The 16,319-nt window shown below is 45.8% G+C and overlaps 1 protein-coding gene across 38 annotated transcripts in view; it reads left to right on the forward strand.

The window, feature by feature from the left end:
• The window catches only part of DYRK4 (dual specificity tyrosine phosphorylation regulated kinase 4), a 51,949-nt gene that overhangs the window by 22,358 nt on the left and 13,272 nt on the right, over positions 1–16,319 (forward strand). For 29 of the 38 annotated variants that reach the window (XM_016922622.3, XM_009424620.4, XM_063784831.1 and 26 more), the window contains 8 exons: positions 4,640–4,720; positions 6,034–6,144; positions 6,864–7,002; positions 8,706–8,869; positions 11,859–11,995; positions 12,300–12,440; positions 14,797–14,935; positions 15,473–15,554. In XM_016922622.3, the coding sequence (XP_016778111.3) occupies positions 4,640–4,720; positions 6,034–6,144; positions 6,864–7,002; positions 8,706–8,869; positions 11,859–11,995; positions 12,300–12,440; positions 14,797–14,935; positions 15,473–15,554 (994 nt within the window). 38 annotated transcript variants of the gene reach the window in all.

The raw sequence follows: 16,319 nt of genomic DNA on the forward strand, positions 1-16,319 counted from the left end.
CTCCAAGGTCCATTGCAACTCAGTGATTCTGTGCATCCTTCTGGCTTGCGGAAGCAGGAGGGAGGTGTTGCCGGAAGAATCTTTGAGGCAAGAAGAAGAGCAGGATCACAGGACTGAGTAACTGGAAGGAACAGTTTGGCACCTTTGTAGTTATTTTGCATAAATGCCAGGTGCAGAGTAGGGGGCAGGGTGAGTAAACTGGTTTCGACTTTCCCCCTTCCTTTTCTAATCAGTTGTTTTTTTGTTTTTTGTTTTTTGTTTTTTTTTGAGACAGAGTCTTGCTCTGTCGCCCAGGCTGGAGTACAGTAGTGCGATCTCGGCTCACTGCAAGCTCTGCCTCCTGGGTTCATGCCATTCTCCTGCCTCAGCCTCCCGAGTAGCTGGGACTACAGGTGCCCACCACCACGCCCAGCTAATTTTTTGTGTTTTTAGTAGAGACGGGGTTTCACCGTGTTAGCCAGGATGGTCTCGATCTCCTGACCTCGTGATCCACCCACCTCGGCCCCCAAAGTGCTGGGATTCCAGGCATGAGCCACCGCGCCCGGCCTCTAATCAGCTTTTAAGCTGAACTCAGTTTCTGTTGGAGAAGGGTGAGCTGGCTGAAACATGAGGATGGAGTTTGCTTTTTTTTTTCTTCTGAGAAAACAAAAGAAGTGTGAGAACCCAAGTGCTTAGCTAGCTCAAAACACAGACTCACAAGAGGGCAGAGGAGGGGCCCTGGGTCAGGACTTGAGACTGGAGCACCCCTCACCTGCCATCGGCCTGCCTGTGGCATGTCACCGCAGTGTTCAGATCCTATGGGTTTATCTCCTAGTGATGGCAAGCACAGCCGGAGACCCCAGGGAATCCCAAGACTCCAGTGTGGGCCTACGTGTGAATCTTAATGGCCTCAGCCTACTTGTGAGCCCAGCATCTCCTGTCCCTTCTCTTGATTCCCACAATTGCTGTTTCCATAGACTGAGGCTCTCCCAGCATAGTTTCCTTGATGCCTCCTTCTAGAGCCTATTCCACTCTCTCGAGGGTCTCATGGAGAGAGTGCTGCTGCATTTATCATTGCCTTCTCCTCCCTTGCATTGCATGGAACCATTTATAGTTATCTGCTGTAATATCTTTTGCTTTTAAACAATGGTATACTATGCAGCCATAAAAAATGATGAGTTCATGTCCTTTGTAGGGACATGGATGAAGCTGGAAACCATCATTCTCAGCAAACTATCACAAGGCCAAAAAACCAAACACTGCATGTTCTCACTCACAGTTGGGAATTGAGCAATGAGAACACATGGACACAGGAAGGGGAATATCACACACCGGGGACTGTTGTGGGGTAGGGGGAGCTGGGAGGGATAGCATTAGGAGATATACCTAATGCTAAATGACGAGTTAATGGGTGCAGCACACCAGCATGGCACATGTATACATATGTAACAAACCTGCACGTTGTGCACATGTACCCTAAAACTTAAAGTATAATAATAATTTTTAAAATGGTGTTTTTAATGATAAAAGCAGTACGTATTCATACAAAAAGTTTGGAAGATAAAGAAACTTTACAGTTTAGTTCTGGCTGTTTAGAAGTCTTCTGAGAGCTATGATGGTCACAAAAAGGAGAACTGAAAAGAGCTTTAGCTGGGGGCATGATGGTTCATGCCTGTAATCCCAACACTGGGAGGCCAAGGCAGGAGGAGTGCTTGAGCTCAGGAGTTTGAGACCAGCCTGGGCAAACAGCAAGATCCTGTCTCTACCAAAAATAAAAATAAAAATAAAAATTAGCTGGGCTTGGTGGCATGCACCTGTAGTCCCAGCTACTTGGGAGGCTGAGGTGGGAGGATTGCTTGAGGCTGGAAGGTGTAGGCTGCAGCCTGGGTAACAGGGCAAGACACCTTCTCTAGAAACAAGAAAAGAGCCTCGTTGGCTTTCACTGATGCCCTTTCTTCTGATCTCCCGTCCCCTCCAGAGGCTTCACCCAGCCATTCTCCAGGGCCCAGGTCTTAGACTGCACAGGAAGCACCCCCCTGCTCTGGACCCCTGTGAATAAAATCTTTTGTTACATAGGAGATTCTAGATTTAGATACAGAGCTCAGGACTATTAAGGAGATTCCTGTTTTATTGGCTTAGAAATAACAATGTCATGAAAGCTCACTTTCTTCAAGAAAAATCCTGTCTTGCAGCTGTGAATACGGGAGAGCACACCCGCTTCCTTTTGCCTCCCAGCGATCCCTTGGTTGAATTAAGTGTTATTATGGGGCACTGTGTGCCTCTTGAGGAAGCTGCTGAAAGACAGCCAACAATCAGCAAGTTCATAAACTTGTGTGACCTGTGGGTATTTGAGAATGGAGTACAAGTGTGCAGAGATGTAGAAGCCACCAGTCCTCGGGGTCACTTGGTCACCTGGGGCTGCTAAACTCCTGGGCTGCATACACACACACACACACACACACACACACACACACCCCTTTGCTCTGTCAGCTAAGCTCTGAGTCCATGGTTTTCCTGTTCATGGGAAATGAGCAAAGATCGCTGTCTCCATTTTGCAAATAAGGAAAATGAACTCTAGCAGACAACTTTGGCATGTGCAAAGCACTTTACACATATTAACTCCCTTAATCCTCACAGTGTTTTGAGGTTGGTACTAATATTATCACCACATTACATGAGGATAGGCTAATAACTTGCCCAGGTTCAAACAATCAGTAGTGGAACCAGGAATCAAAATGAAAGAGTGTGATTTTAGAGTCCATACCCATGAGCATTATTTTATCACATTGCTGCTGATGGGGTCTTTCTGAAATACTGCTTTGCACATGTAACCGCCAGCTATACAAGTTGTTAGTGGTTCACTGTTGCCCACGGGATAAAGACCAAGCGTCTTAGTCTTTCAGTGCTTTCCATGCCCCGTGGTCAACCGCCTGTTCCTGCTTACCCAGCATGAGCAGGGAAGAGCCCTGGAGCGTGCCTGGATGGTGTTGTTTCACTGAGCAAGCATGCTCTCTACCCATCCTCTCGGTTAAAGCCCAGACCAAGCCTCACCCATTCAGAAGAGCACCCCCTCTACCACCATCCTCCTGGGCTGATTGCATTCACAGTGATCTTTTCCTTCTTTGTTGATACTCACTGTTCATGCCCTTTGTTTCGTATTTAGTTTGGGCTGTATTCTGTTAACGTACCTTTCATTTATCTGTCCAGTCTCCCTACTGCATCCTCAATGTCAGCCTGTTATTGACGATGCTAATGAATATTCATCCCCACAAACCTACTTGATGAGAAATTGAGACTCTGAGATTTGCAATTGCAATATTTGCTCAGATACCATTTTCCATTCAATAGTGGAATCCTAAATATAGCACATTAGCGAATTAACGTGGTCTGAGACCATGCCCCATGTTCTATGCAACCCTCTCTCCCTCAGACTACCTCCCTATTCCAGGAGGTCAAGATTGACTGTCCCAAATAGTCCTCATCATTACTGTGCTGTGCAGGACTTAGCTGTGCTGGATGATATTAAGTGTTGTACCCAGTTGTTATTTCAATGTGGCCAAATGTTTACAGAAGCGGGTCTGATACCAGCTGTGTGTCAGCTTTGGATAAACATCCTTCAACTCCATAGGGGAGGTCTGGAAGAAGGAGGAACCCTGGTTTGGCTTCAAAGACCAGAACTTTGATTCAAGCTGTAGCCTGTTGTTTGCTAAACTTCAGTCATTTGAGGGCCAGCTTCACAGTTTTTGCCATGCCTACGCCTACATAGTCCTCACACTCTGCTTTATTTTATTATTGTTTTTTGTAGAGACAAGGTCTCTATCTGTTGCTCAGGCTGGAGTGCAGTGGCACGATCGTAGCTCACTGTAACCTGGAAATCTTGGCCTCAAGTGATCTCCCACCTCAGCCTCTCAAAGCACTGGGATTACAGGTGTGAGACACCATGCCTGGCCTTACTTTTTTTTTAACTTAAATTTTAATCTCATCCTAAATAATAACAACCACAACGTTACAAGTTCAATGTGCTTGTTACAGTTTTTCAAATGGATATTACAGTAAATCCATACCCATTAGATAGCTCTTTATCTGCGTACTGTACACATTACGTCCCCTTCCTCTGCGGGGTGCTTGCCGCCCTCTGGGACACACTGCTCTAGTATTTTGGTCTTCTTCTCCTCACCCTTCTAGGTGTGAAGTCTCTTCTGATCAGGGCACTGGTGTCCAGGCTGGGTGCCTGTGTTCCACTGGGTGGGTTCCACTATGCCACCTTCAGAGCCACACTCAGGGCAAAAAGACTTCCAGGCAAGGCAATGGCCATTTTCTTTTCTAAACAGCAAGAGCAGCTCAGCTGTTACTCCTTACCGTAAGCAGGGTCTCTAGTTAAGATTTTGTTGGAAGAAAAGGCCATATTGGTTTTTTTAAAACATGAAAACCATAGGCCAAGCCCATCCAGGATGAACACTTTGGGAAAGATCATTTGTTTGGATAATCATCCATTCACACATTTATTAAGTACTTATTGGAGCCTCTCCTGGCTCTTCCCAGCTTAGGGGTCAGGAGAGCTGGCCTCAAGCATAGTTTGTTTATTGTAATGTAACAAAAATATACAGTGTGGGATAAAGCCATGCCAAGCATTGTTCCTATTTTCTTCCACTTGATCCAGGTTGGAAGTAAACCTTCGGTTCAGGTCCAGAAGCCACCTTCCAATATCAAGAACTCCAGAATGACCCAAGTCTTTCATAAGGTAGGGAGTGATGGTCAGCTCCTTTTCTCTAGGAGAGAATGAGGAGAGGTGGGTGGCCAGGGTAGCTTTGAACAGGCAATTTTGGCCAGTTTATCATAACATGTATCATAACATGATGACAGCACTCTATCCACGTCACCACGCCCCATCTCCACATCACCACGCCCCATCTCCTCCACATGATTTTTAAAAATGTTTTTATTTTAATTTTTGTGGGTATATAGTAGGTGCATATATTTATGGGATACATGAGATGTTTTGATATAGATATGCAATGTGTAATAATCACATCATGGAAAATGGGGTATTTGTCCCCTCAAGCATTTATCCTTTGTGTTACATACAATAAAATACAATTAAATTACTATTGATTATAGTCACCCTGTTGTGTTATCAAACACGAGGTCTTATTCAGTGTATGTTTTTGTACCCATTAACCATCCCCACCTCTCCCCTGACCACTACCCTTCCCAGCCTCTGATAACCATCCTTTTAATCTCTATCTCCCTTAATTCAATTGTTTGGATTTTTAGATCCCACAAATAAGTGAGAACATGTGATATTTCTCTTTCTGTGCCTGGCTTATTTCACTTAGCATAATGATCTCTAGTTCTATCCATATTGTTGCAAATGACAGGTTCTCATCCTTTTTTATGACCAAATAGTATTCCATTGTGTTTAAGTATCACATTTTCTTTATTCATTCATCTGTTGATGGACACTTAGGTTGTTTCCAAATTTTAGCTATTGTGTCCTCTCTCCTGATTAATCAGTCAATCAGTCAGTGCAGGAGGGCAGGGATCCAAGTGAGTAGGTCAAGTCAATAATGTAGTCATAGAGGAAACTGAAGCTTATGTTGCACTGATGAAGATTTGTGTGATATAACAGGAAGAACTTCCCTGCGTTAGGGTGGTAAGATATTGGAGTAATAATAATAATGGCCAGCACTTACAGAATACTCTCTATATATTGACTCATTTACCTCACAAAAGCCTTATGAGGTAGGCCCCATTTTTGTTCCCATGGTAGTGATGAAATAATTGAGGTTTTGAGAAAGAGTCAATGTGAGCTGTTGAAAGCCTGCAGCTAGTAAGTAGTAGAGCAGGGACTCAAACCCAGAGCCCATGTGTTTGTTGACTCTGCTGCTCTGGAATCTGCATTTCTTGCCAAGAACTTTAAGAATAGGTTTAGGTCCAGATTGGGGTTAGGCTCATTCTTGTTGGGGAATTGGGAGGGGAGGCTGGAAGAAATGACCCCTGGAGACGTTTTCTTGCCTAAGGCTTATGTAACGCATGCAATTTCTCCTTCTACAGAACACCAGTGTTACTTCACTCCCCTTTGTGGACACCAAGGGGAAGAAGAATATGGTAAGCTTCCCACACATTAGCAAGAAAGTCCTGCTGAAGTCATCCCTGCTGTATCAGGTGAGTGCAGACGGACTGGACCCTGAGAAGGCGGGTGAAAGACCTGGTTTTAGTCCAAAGCCAGTTTTAGAAAGGCCCAGGATGGTGGGGAAAAGCACAGTAGCCATGGAAGAGGTGGGTTCTAGTCCTGTTCTCATTCTTTACAATGACTATAAGCTTGAGCAAATAAGTCCTTGACCTTTTCTTAGCTACAAAATGGGCCCTCTCTAGAGCTGTCAGGAGGATTCACTGAGGAAAAATGAAGTGCTGGTACATAAAAGGTGGAACCATACAAAATATTAGTTTCCTCCCATGTCCTCCTACTTCTTTTGTGTAGGGACCAAATGAGATAATATGTGCGAAAGTGCCAACTGAAAGAGGCGTCACACACACATAAGTCCATGTGCTCCTGGGCAAGTCACTTTGTCTAGTTGGGAGCTCACCTTCTTAAGAGCAGCAGTGAAAAACTGTTCCCATCTCTTCCCATAGTGAGATGTTGCTGGGGTTGTCAGCAGCATACTGTAAGGTACAGGGGTCTCCCCAGGAATAGTGTGAGTCAGACAGATGCTTCCTTTGGGAGAGAGGTAGGGAGAACCTTCTGTCTCTTAATCGGTGTTTTCTCCCTGGAGAGGTAGGTAAAGAGCCTGGCTGAAGGTGAGTGTCTTTGGTTAAATAAATGGTTTATGGCCCCCAGGAGAGTCCTAAGTAGTTATTTATTGCAAACCTCTTTTCCTGGACAGGAGAATCAAGCTCACAATCAGATGCCGGCCTCAGAGCTCAAGGCTTCAGAAATACCTTTCCACCCTAGCATTAAAACCCAGGATCCCAAGGCAGAGGAGAAGTCACCAAAGAAGCAAAAGGTGACTCTGACAGCGGCAGGTATGCCTTTGGGGCAGTAGCAGGGTGGGGAGGTGGTTATGGAAGGTCGGGGTGTTAAGAGCTAAGCTGCGCTGGAGTGAGCTAAGCTGCCAGGTGTCAGAGTAATCAATGAAGGCAGCCAGCCAAGAGGAAAGTAGAAGTTAAGCGTCGAACCTCTGACTGTGGTAGTATAAGCAAGAGGCTGAATAGGAGGCTGAATTTCCCCCATGGAGTGGCTCTGGGCAAGGGCGTGATGTACCAATGCAGACAGAAGGAAGTGTCTCATTTTCCTAAGGAGCCCAGACACAAGGCTCCTGTCATTTTATGGACCTAGGGGCCAGCGGGAAGGCATTGAGAGAGTGGAAGAGCCAGGAGTGGAAAGGTACTGAATACTGAGAGCAGAGCAAAGGGTGCTGAAGCTTGCCCCTTCCTCTTGATAAGGAGGTGTTGGAGAGGAGCCTCTGTAGGGGGATCTTGGTTAGAAACGCAGACATGTAGAAGAGCATGGCCAGCCAGGGGTCTCAGTCCTTGGCTGTAGCTTCCTCCAGAGATTGCAATGCATTGGCTGTGCACCAGCTCTGGTGCAGGGAGGGCAGCTTTGCCCATGAGGCTTGCCAGGTGAAGCCTTTGTGGATTGCCTTGTGGTCAGGCCTGAAAGATTACACATGGGTTTTTGGCCAGTAGCTAGACTTTCAGTGGGATTCAGAGACTCATAACCTATTAGGATGCAAAGGAAGAGAGCCCAAATCCACCGAGCATCCACTATGTGTGCCATCATCAGACGCTTTACAGCTCTTCTACCACAGCTTAGAAACTGAAATTGGTGCTTGTTGTTCTTAAACAACTCCGGGAACTATGCATGAAGAGGTCATTTCAGTCCTGAGCTAGTTCTGCCTTTACAGAGCTGCCATCTGCCCCCCTGCTATCTTATGCCTTGGCTCTGTCCTCTGGGCAAAGAACATGCCTTATTCAGCTTCTACTTGACTGCCCTTCACATATATGAAAACAGAAGTCTTGTCCCCTATAAGTCTTTTTCTTTTTCCTTGCAGTTCCCTCTCTAGTGCTTCAGCAGTTTGTCAAATAATATGGTGCCCCCTGTCCTAATCCTAGTTTCTTTTCTCTGAGAATGCTCTAGTTCATCAGTTACTGTGAATTTTACCTCTGACCACGCACGAGAGCGCCGATGTGATCTGGCCGGTGTAGGGAAGTCCTAACTCATAATCTCTCCTTGCAATCTGAGGTCCTTCCTGATCCACCTGCAGATTTGAGCGTGAAGCCTCCTGGGCCTTTAATGTTGCCTTTATGTTACCTGTCTGGCCCTGCAGACATTACAGTTCTCAAAGCCTCTCAAGACAGACTAATTATAGCTTAATTCCACGTTAACTTGGGCAACTTGCCACCTAAACTATATACTATTGTTGACACTAATTTTACTCCTGGAATTTTTACCCGCGCTGCTCTAACCCCCAGGTGTTTGGGGACTGAGCTCTCTCTTTCCCTGTCCTTGTGTTCTTTTCTTGATTTGTTGAAATAAATACAAGACCTTGACATTTATCCTTGTCATACTTCCATCTTGTGAGATGCCAGATGCAGGGTCCTCAGTGAGCCACCCAGCTGGGGAACAGGCTGATGGCTCGTGACCTGGAAGGGATGCCATCGTCTGCATCCTGGGCAAATCCCATGCCGCCTCAACTTAACTCACAATTGTAGTGTTTTTCACACAGAGGCCCTAAAGCTTTTTAAGAACCAGCTGTCTCCATATGAACAAAGTGAAATCCTGGGCTACGCGGAGCTGTGGTTCCTGGGGCTTGAAGCCAAGAAGCTCGACATGGCTCCTGAGAAATTTAGCAAGACGAGTTTTGATGATGAGCATGGCTTCTATCTGAAGGTGATGGGGGTGGGGGCCATGGGAACCTGCAGGGGCCCAGGGACAAGAGGTAGTCTAGAAAGGAAAAAAGCAGGGGTATTTTGTAGTATTTGGGGCTGATATGTTGGAGACTAGATGTCCTGAAGTATTCTGGTAGTGCCAAACCAAGGAAATACCATGTTTGAAAATGGGGAAACATGCAATTTAGTATGCAAAATACTCTACTAATGGAAGACTAATTCTCCCCCAAGCATAGTTGGGGTAGCCGGTTTGCATCCTGGGTGAGCTCCCACAGGCTCCTTCCCTGCATAGCCCACTGGAAAAGGCCAGACTGAAATAAGGAGCAGTTTTCCCAACATTCCCTTTTTTGTCTCTTCAATACAAGCCCATACATGGACTCTTTTCTATTTTATAGTAGATGTCACCTCCCCCACAGACAAAAAAGCTTTTGTCACTGTAGACCCTGGTGCTTAGAGCTTAATTTCATTCTGTTTTTCAAAAAACGATCCCAACAGCTCCTCTTCCTCCCCCTCTTCTGACTGTAGCCCTTGGCTTCCCCAGGACAGTGCCTCTTCCCAGCCTTAAGGTGAAAGCTGAGCAGTGATTCCCAGGGCTGAGCATGTTGGGGTGTCTGCTGCTTAGTCCACTAGGCTGCAGGCTGTCAGGAATTTCCCCTTTGGAGCATTTCATTGCAACTTGGATTTAAGATACAGGATGAGTCTGATGGCTCACAGAAGAGGCAGATTTTATTAACAGCATTTAGGGCTGTGTTTGTCTAGCATTACTGTGAACACAAACCACTTGGAGGAGCTCGTTAAAATGCAGGTTCTTATCCAGCAGGTCTGCGGCTGGGGCCTAAGCCTCCGGGTGATGCCTGTGCTGTTGATCCTTGGGACCACACTTTGAGAAGCAAGGATTTCGTTTCTGTCACACAGCTGCCTTCTAGAGCCTGGGTTTTCAATATTTTCGGTCAAGCATCCCTTTGGGAGCCTGATAAAAGCTATAGGTCCTCATCTCAGAAAAGACAACCTGCACATACATAAAATTACAGGGGGTTAGTGGGTCCCCGGTTAGGAATCTCCAATATAAATATGTATATATGTTTTTTGAGATGGAGTTGCCCAGGCTGGAGTGCAGTGGTGTGATCATGGCTCACTGCAACCTCCACCTCCTGGGTTCAGGCGATTCTCTTGCTTCAGCCTCCAGAGAAGCAGGGATTACAGGCGCCCGCCACCACGCCTGGCTGATTTTTGTATTTTTAGTAGAGGCAGGGTTAAACTGTGTTGGCCAGGCTGGCCTCAAACTCCTGACCTCAGGCGATCCATCCGTCTTGGCCTCCCAAAAGGCTGGGATCACAGGTGTGAGCCACTGCGCCTGGCTGGGAATCTCCAGTATAAATCTTAACTCTGATTCAGCTAGACCTCCTCAACCCCTCCCTCCCTGCTCCCTCCTCTGCTCCACCCTAGCTGAGCCTAGGGTCTCTGGGGAATTCCCTAAGGGTGTCAGTACTACTTTTAAGTTAATTCATTGGAACTCAGTTCTTCAGTCTCAAATCTTAGAAAAGCCTTTTTTTTTTTTTTTTGATGAGGGCGTTGTGGGGAAGAAAGGGACAATGTGTGTTCTCCGTAAGCTCAGAATCACCATCCTTATTGCATTCCAGTACACACACAAATACATACTGCACACAGCCAAATTCCCAAGCAAGCAACATAGCTGCATTCTCACTTAATTTTGTCAGCAAATGTTAATTGAATGCCTATGTATTGATAATCTATCATAAACTTGGGCATCTACTGGACTCTGGAAATATAAAGGAAGCTATCATAAATGAATACAAAATGGTTCTTGCTTTCAAGTAACCATAATCAATGTCAAAGTTGACTTGCGAACAAACAATTATGACACAAAGTGGTAGCATGCAGAAGGCAAGCACAAATGCTAAGAAAACACATATGTAATTTTATAGCAACATGTGTGTGGATCCTGTCCCTGTCCTTTTCCCATACATTCTCATGACAGACCCTTACAAGCAGACTAACCTACATCCATAGATCAGGAAAGTTGTACGTGTTCAAATTCAGTCTTGATTCCTCCTGTATGAACAGACCCCTGGCACACATTCTCAAACACATCCTCAGGACCTGTGCACAAACACTTAATCCTTCGCCTCTCCCAAACTCATGAGTGTAACACTAGAAATTAGAGACCCACAGAGCTTGAGGACCTTAGAGATAATCTCATCCAGCATCTTCAGTTTACAGACAATAGCACTGCAGCTCAGAATGGATAAATTGCTTGTCTAAAGCTGAAGTCTTTTTAATAGAAAATTTCCTGTGGTTTTGATTAACCCCCTGCTCCCTAGTTTCCAGCATAGGGAGAGACATGGGTGATTCTGGCTCTTGAAATATTTCTCTTCACCAAGAAAGGTCCAAGTTCTGTACTGCTAACTCCAGGATAGGATTAAATCCCAGTAAGCCCAAAGGAGAACCAAATTTGGCCAGGAAGAGGCAGAGAGGAGACCTAACGCCTTCTCTAATTGATAGAGACACATCAGGGGTCAGAAATAAAACTTCCCCCAAACCAGAGATGCTGCTTAACTTCAAGACTCATAAAATGTCCAAACTGAAAGGGACTTTCAGGGCCGCTTTGTCCAACCCTCTTACTTTATAGGTCCTAAAACATGCAGAAAACTAGAGGACTAGAACTAGAACTACAATACTGGGACTAGATCCCAAGTTTCCTAAAACCATCCAATGTCCTTTGTGCTGCTTGACATGGATCAAGCCTGTAGGACTTTCCCTGGCACCACATGGGTGGCCCAGAATCCAGGCAACAAGCTCCTCATCATAGTTGCAATGAGATGAGGGCGAGAGTCGCACAAGTGCCCAGTGTAGTTAGAAAATTCCTCCAGGAGTGAGCCATAATCTGGGGATGGGAATGCCAGGGCCATGTACCAGGAAGATCTGGGAGCCCATGGCTTTGCTCTTCACCTCCGGCCTGGCTTCCACAGGTCCTGCATGATCACATTGCCTACCGCTATGAAGTTCTGGAGACGATCGGGAAGGGGTCCTTTGGACAGGTGGCCAAGTGCTTGGATCACAAAAACAATGAGCTGGTGGCCCTGAAAATCATCAGGAACAAGAAGAGGTGTGGCTTGGGGGATGACATAGGCCACAGAGGAGGGACTGCGTGACTCTGGCCCCTGTAGAATGCCAGCCCTTCCTGACTGTGCCTCTCCCTCCAATCTTCCCTTTTGTTTTCCCTTTTCTCTTTCTACCCATCTGATTCCATGAGGGGGCAAAGAGGAGGTGAGAGTGTGGTGTTTTTAGTGCTTCCTGCCACTAGACAGTCTTGTTGGGGTCATGGGGAGGGGCTGACTGCTGCAGCGGGACCTGACACTGATGTTTCTGTCCCCATTTCCCACCCTGCCTGCCACTCCCAATCACCTCAGGTTTCACCAGCAGGCCCTGATGGAGCTGAAGATCCTGGAAGCTCTCAGAAAGAAGGACAAAGACAACACCTACAATGTGGTGCATATGAAGGACTTTTTCTACTTTCGCAATCACTTCTGCATCACCTTTGAGCTCCTGGGGTCAGCTGCCTTTTCTTCTTAACTCATTTTCTCTGGAAAAGTTACCTAAGTGATAGTGTTTGAGGTCAGAACACTAGATTTCTCTGGATGTGAATATTTAGTAACTGGAATGGACATGACAGTCACTCGGTTATCCAGAATGCCCAGGAGCAAGGAGGATGGGATGAAAGCAGGCCATCTTGGTATGCCTGTCACCTGCCAGCATACCCATGATGTACTTCCCTGGTACTGGGTACTGAGCCAGGTGACATGACCAAAACAAGGCCTCTTTCCTTAAGAGCTAAACTGACATAGTCAAAAAGGACATTTCTTTTTTTGCGGTCATTTTCCCCACTCATCGGCTTTCTGGCCTGATCGTGCAGAGGCTGAAACCCAAAGGAACAGGCAGCTGGCTGCTCAGAGTGGGAAAAGGGTTTTGATTTTGAGTAAATAAGGACAAGAGCAGATATTTTTGGTAAGAGAGCAGAGCCTGACTTAAATAGATTGGCATGGCCTAGCTGAATATTGGAGCTGACAAGGCATGCTAATTGCAAAGACATGCTAATTTGATTATTTTTCTCCCTGGGAAGACCATCTGATGCAATTTATATAAAACTAGAAACCCAGAATGCATTTAGCAAAGGAGAATAATCAGGGGTGAGCTCTCAGAGTGTTACTGGATTTAGCGAGCTGGTAGCTCAGTGCCCCCATGACACCATTGCTGACGATGAAATTCTAGGAGCCAGCTACATTTGAATTAGCAGGTAAGGTGACACTCTCCTCACCATTTCTGGTTATTACAAAGCGTGGTCGAGTCTCTGATATGCAGAGGTAAATTATCTTCTCTGTGGCCAAATGGACAGCTTGGTCTGCCTTTCTTGGCCATGAATCACAGTGCACAGTTAGGATGTCATTGTGCTTAAAAGAGCTCTGGGAGGTCAGAGGGCCAGGGCTGTGCAGGGGGAATCCAAAGCCCAGAGAGATGAGGGAGTTGCCCAGGTGACTAGTCAGGATGGGGCCAGAGCCAAGACTCACATCTCCATCGCAGCCCTCAAGAATGAATGGCGGCCGGGCATGGTGGCTCATGCCTGTAATCCCAGCACTTTGGGAGGCCGAGGCGGGTGGATCACTTGAGGTCAGGAGTTTGACACCAGCCTGGCCAACATGGTGAAACCCCATCTTTACTAAAAACACATCTCTACTAAAAACCCCATCTCTACTAAAAACACATCTCTACTAAAAACACATCTCTACTAAAAATAGCTGGGCATGGTGGTGTGTGCCTGTAATTCCAGCTACTTGAGAGGCTGAGGCAGGAGAATCACTTAAACGCGGGAGGCAGAGGTTGCAGTGAGCTGAGATTGTGCCACTGCACGCCAGCCTGGGCAACAGAGCGAGACTCTGTCTCAAACAAACAAACAAACAAAAAAAGAATGAATGGCTCTGGCTGGGCACAGTGACTCACACCTATAATCTCAGCATTTTGGGAAGCCAAGTTGGGAGGTCACTTGAGTCCAAAAGTTTGAGACCAGCCTGGACAAATAGCAAGACCCCATCTCTAAGAAAACATTAAGAATGAGTGGCTTGCTAAGTAATACCAAAGCTAGACGATCTTAGAAATGGAAGATGAGGAGGAACCAGCAGAAGTTTGCTGCAGAGCCATTTTGGGGTCATGCTCTTTCCCTTCTCTCCCCATCTCACAGCTTGCACAGAGGTTGCAACTGGCAGCTCACAAATAAATGTTTCTTTGTCAATGCATTGTATTAATATTAGTTTCTAACATTCGTAAGTCTGTAGACTTCATATAATATAGTAGGCTTCTGCCATCCTAGAGAATTTAAGATTCTCTGGCAAAAGCGAGCTTTCATTTCTCAAAGGAGCAGTTAGGTGGGACCAAACAGCCACACTTTGGGTGGAGCAGGGGCTCCCTTTGGCCTCAGCCCCCATCTGCCCACTCTCTTGTTCCTTACTTGTCAGGAACCTCATGTCCTTAGACAGCCCTTATTAGGCCTGGGCAGGAGTGGCTGCTTGTTTGAGTGACTGGTGGGCTTCCTGGGTCCCTCCCAAGGGCCCGAGGAACTATGACTATTTCAGAAGTTTGGGCCAACCTCTTAACCTGCCTGCATAACAAAGTGCTTCAGTGGCCTTGTCACATCAGAAATGAGGGGACATCTGAGAGTCTGACACAGTTTCACCCTGTGCCCACCACGATTCAGTGGGAAAGCTGAGTCTATAAGGGCATGAAAGCCCTGCCTCCTGGTCTGAGGCTTGCCTGCTACTAGACGGAAACCAGGTGATACAAGATTGTTTGCAGGTTCAAACTCAGCCTTATATGTTTTTTTACACCCATATGCATCACTTTCCCCCTCTTTTCCAGAATCAACTTGTATGAGTTGATGAAGAATAACAACTTTCAAGGCTTCAGTCTGTCCATAGTTCGGCGCTTCACTCTCTCTGTTTTGAAGTGCTTGCAGATGCTTTCGGTAGAGAGAATCATTCACTGTGATCTCAAGCCTGTGAGTACCATCTCCGTCCTGCCATGGACACACTCTGGAAATACCCATTCTATTCCCCAGGCTGTGTAAGAATCACAAACTCCAATCAAATCATTGCCTTTGACTTTTTTTTTTTTTTTTTTGGTGCTCTACTGTCATGGCAGTATATCAAGGGAGGGCATTTCGTGGGAATGTCGAACAAATTCAGTCAATGGCATTTCTAAGGCCGTGCAAGCAAGGCCTAGAACCAGGTGCCAAAGAAGATAAAAACAAAGTCACTATCTTCAGGAGTTGCAGAATCAATAGGGGGAAAGTGACAAAATATATGCAAAAGAAACTCTGCAAAGCAGTGACTATGAGGTCTGAATGAGAAACGCCGACCACAAGTCAAATGGAAAGTCAGAGCGGAGGATGATGGGATTTTGGAGAGGATGTGGGAGGACGCCCATGCAGGTGGTCATATTTGAACTGGGCCCTGAAGGATGAGGAGCATTTAGGTAAGTAGAGGGCCTAGGGCAGCATTACTATAGCTTGACATATGTCTTTTCTTCTCTCTAGGAAAATATAGTGCTATACCAAAAGGGCCAAGCCTCTGTTAAAGTCATTGACTTTGGATCAAGCTGTTATGAACACCAGAAAGGTGAGCCCCATGTCAGTCCCATCATCTGAGTTTTCCTATTGCAATTTCTCTCCCTTCACATACAAGGTCACCTGCCTTCTAGGCTGCGCTCAGCTATCACCACTACCAGTATGATTTTGAACAAGGTGCTTCGCTTCTCTGAGCCCAAGTTGCCTCATCTATAATTTGAGAAAGTTGTATCCAAATACTATAAGGGTGCTTTCAAGCTCTCATATTCTGTAGATATGGAATTATCCTAGAACAGTGAGCCCCAAAACTAACTAACTGTGTATCTGAATTGCTCTGGGGCTCTGAAAAATTGTAGTTTGTTCCTAATTCAAATTTCTGGGAAGTAGCTAGAAGTCTGCACTTCGGAAACCACAGTCATTCTGAAGTTTGGAATTCACTGCCCCAGATCCTCTAGGTTTTATTCTTTTTCAAGCTAGGATCCAAAAAAGTAGCTCTGGAGTACATTTTCACAGCGTTTACTGAACTTTATTTAATATTGTGTTCTTTTGGCTTCTATCAGTTTCGCTATAGAGAACATGTACCATTCAACAGACATTTGTGATCTGTTTTGTGTCAGTCACTGTCCTGGGTACCAGGAACAATTAGTGAACATTGCCTGTCCTCAGGTTGCTTACTATCTAATGTAAGAGACAGAAAGATAAAAATAATGTGGTGAATACAATGATTAGAGATATACACAGGCTGTGTTAAAGATATACAACACAGGGACTTTGGGACCAGCTTTTAAGGTGGCAAGGGCTGTCAGAGGAAGCTTCC

Source organism: Pan troglodytes, chromosome 10 (assembly GCF_028858775.2).
Source record: "Pan troglodytes isolate AG18354 chromosome 10, NHGRI_mPanTro3-v2.0_pri, whole genome shotgun sequence".
Classification (NCBI taxonomy): Eukaryota; Metazoa; Chordata; class Mammalia; order Primates; family Hominidae; genus Pan; species Pan troglodytes.